The sequence below is a fragment of the Heptranchias perlo genome, chromosome 1 (assembly GCF_035084215.1).
Source record: "Heptranchias perlo isolate sHepPer1 chromosome 1, sHepPer1.hap1, whole genome shotgun sequence".
In the NCBI taxonomy this organism is placed as follows: Eukaryota; Metazoa; Chordata; class Chondrichthyes; order Hexanchiformes; family Hexanchidae; genus Heptranchias; species Heptranchias perlo.
The window spans coordinates 9,596,569-9,599,950 of NC_090325.1; the positions used below are offsets into that span (position 1 = coordinate 9,596,569).

Sequence of the window (3,382 nt, forward strand, 5' to 3'; positions counted from 1 at the left end):
ATGTCCTGAGGTCATGAAAGTTGCTGTATAAATGCCAGTTCATTCTTTCTTGTTTCCCACAGGAAGTAATTCTCATAGAATTATAGAATCGTACAGAAGGAGACCATTTAACCCATCGTGCCTGTGCCGGCTCTTTGAAAGAGCTATCCAATTAGTCCCACTCCCCTGCTTTTTGCCCACAGCTCTGCAAATTTTTCCTTTCAAGTATATACATCAAATTCCCTTTTGAAAGTTATTATTGAATCTGCTTCCACCACCCTTTCAGGCAGTGAATTCCAGATCATAACAACTCGCTGCATTAAAAATAAATCCTTCTCATCTCTCACTATGGTTTTTTTTTTGCCAATTATCTTAAATTTGTTACGCATTAATCAACGTTTTAAAGTATTTTTAAGTAGCTACTTAGTTATAAATGGGATTGCCTGAAAAAAATCTAAGTTTGGATACCTTAATGAGAGCAACTCATGTGAAACAAGCCTGCATTTGTGTATGTGTGTGTGTGTGTCTTAGCATGATCTACATTCGAACGTATGTCCTTTGAAGCCCTGGTGCGGAATGAGTTAAAATCCTCCAAGGATTATGAGCGTCAGGGTCTGAGGGTGGACTGTAGAGGATGGAATTAGTTAGAAATCATACTTCCAGGCACCAGACCGAAACCTTTTGGGTGACGTGCTTGTCTTGACGACTTATTTATAAAAGCCTCCCTAGTCCTTTCTTCTATCTAACCCCCCCCCTACCCGCCCCACACCCCCCCCCCCCCCCCTCCTCCCTCCCCATCTCTCTCCCTCCCTCCTCCCCTCAGCTCGGAGCGTTGGCTTTTACGATTTCAGCACCACAGCGGCGCAGAACAGCTCCTTCAGAAACCAGATGCTGGATTTCAGCACCATGAACAGCTCCGCCGACCAGTTGGAATACGCCGGAGGATTCCAAGTGCTCAAGGAAGAGGAGCTGAAGATCGCTTTGCCCGTCGTCTTGGGAGTCATCTGCCTGGTGGGCTTGGCAGGCAACACGATAGTCGTCACGGTTCTGATGTACGACTTCAGGCAAGGCAGGAGCTCCGTGGTCAACGGCTTGATTCTCGTCTTGAGCGCCACCGACCTCCTGATCCTCGTCTTTTGCGTCCCTCTCCGCGCCGTCATCTATTCCAAGGCAAGCTGGTCCTTCGGGTGGCTCGTTTGCAAGTCTTCGGATTACTTTCTGCAGGCGTGTTTGTCGGCCAAAAGCTTCATCCTGGCGGCGGTTGGACACGCCCGTTACAGACATATGGCCAACCCCCCAAGACACATCCAATTCAAGTGCCAACGCGTGATGGCGTTGACTTGTTCCATCTGGTCGGTGGCCCTTCTCTTACCCATCCCTCACTGGCTCTTCTCGACCACCAAACGCAATGGGAGGGAAACCTCCTGCGTCCTGGCGATACCCCCTCACGCCACCAATTTCATGAAAGCCTTCAGCATAGCTTACCCACTGGTAGCCTATGGGATGCCCATGACCTTTGCCATTACGTGCTACATCAAAGCCCTCCTGAAAACCAAGCCCAGGAGAAACAGGACCCCGAACCGGAGGTACAAAATCAGGAGAGCCACCATCATGTTGTGGGGTCTGAGTGTTGCATTTGCAGTGATGAGGCTCCCGGACTGGGTAGGGTGGATCTGGGCTAGACACAGAGAGGTGGGGAGCCCAATGCCTCCCGTCGCTTTGCTGGTCCTGGCGCAAGTTGTTTTGTTCGCCAACTGCACGCTCAACCCTTTGCTGCTGCTGGCCGTGTCCGAAGAATTCAAGGAAGGCTTGAGGAACATCTGGATGCGGGCCTCCTGCAGAAAGGCGAGGAGAAGCGCAGCTGGACAAGCGGGAGCCGCCGCCTTCGGCAAGAAAGGTTCAGAGGCGAAGGTAAGAAGCGCCGCGCGTTCCCTCCGCGGTCTGCCAACCATCTCAGCCCGGGAAGACGTGACCATTTACCAGGACTCAGACCAGAACATCCCGCCTGACGTCCAACATTTCTGGCAGGAAAGGAAGAACGCGGCGAAGGCAGAAAACGACGACCCAATCCCATGGGAGTGCCAAGAAAACTCTTAAAAAAAATAAATAAAGGGACATTCTGCAACGGGCTGGACTGCAAAAACTGGTGGTGTTTTCTTTCTCTCTCTCAAATTAATTCATTCCAACCTTTTTGTAAGAGTTGCAAAGCTACAGAAAGTTCTTTCGTTTCCTTAACCATTTTGCACAGCCAAGCATGTCCAGGCGTTCAGACAATTGCCTGCTGTGACATTGATCGGTAGCAAACATTGCAGTCTCCAAATGTGTGCGAATTGGACCGTGAAAGCAATCCCTTCACCCGCCTTCTGTAACGGTTACTAGAAGCTTGTGCCTCGCACCTCTAAGAAATTTATACGACACTCCCTCCTCCTCACAGCATTGTGACATCCCAATTTACTTCCATAAATGATCTCCTACAATCGACTGTTTTAAGAAGTGGTCCTACATTATAGGTGAAAATTCGAATCGAGCCCAATCACTCAGCAGAATGAACCACTGTCCAGCTGACCTTGTACCCGGCTTTACCCAGTAGGGTCCAAGAAACGGACCCAAGGGGCTTTGAGAATCAAGCATACTTTGCAGGAGTCGGTGGTAACATGTACGAAATATGAATTTGTAGTGGGGATTTAGCGCGTTGTAAAACCAATGAGAGGGAGTCATTTGTGTCCTAACTCCAACCAAGTCTTTCCCACAGTTAATCCTAAATCTATCCCTGATCCCACAGGATCAACTCCAATAGCATCACAAAATCCCGGTGATTGCACAGAATACTGAAAAGCTCCTTTCATCCTCTCACGCACAGCACACCGATGAACTCAAGGCAGTAGTTCTTTTGTGAATTGAAGTAAGGGGTATCAATACTGAGAAACAGAATCGCAGAATTTTGCAGTTCAGAACAGGCCATTCGGCCCATTCTCACTGACTGACGCAAATGGTTTTCCCCGTTTAAAATCCTTTATCATTTTGAACACCTTCATCAGATCTTTTCTTAGTGTTCTAATGAAAAGAGCCCATCGTTTTGACTTTAGTGCTACCCAGGGAATGGATTTCTTTGGTTGCAATGTGTAAACATTCTAAGTGCATTAAAAAAAAGAGAGATGTTTATCATGTTGTTACACATGACAACCAGTTCAATTCTCTGCTGCCATTCCACCATTAAAGGCTCCTGGTCAGGTCCAGCTTGGGGTTAAGCTGCTCCTGCTCTGTCCCTGAACCAAGAAGAAGCCAATCCCCCACACCACCCTCCTTAGAATCTCTTTGGCTCGAGGGGCTGACTGGCCTACTTCTGTTCCTATGCCAGTTGGATTGTAACACTCTTATTTTGTAGATTTTTCACCTATCAGAA

The 3,382-nt window shown here is 48.2% G+C and overlaps 1 protein-coding gene across 1 annotated transcript; it reads left to right on the plus strand.

Moving 5' to 3' along the window:
- The first annotated feature begins 867 nt into the window (after nt 1-867).
- On the plus strand, nt 868-2,076 carry LOC137309673 (G-protein coupled receptor 151-like). Its single transcript, XM_067977776.1, has one exon. It carries the CDS (start codon nt 868-870, stop codon nt 2,074-2,076), a length of 1,209 nt encoding a protein of 402 aa, XP_067833877.1.
- The last annotated feature ends 1,306 nt before the right edge of the window (nt 2,077-3,382 follow it).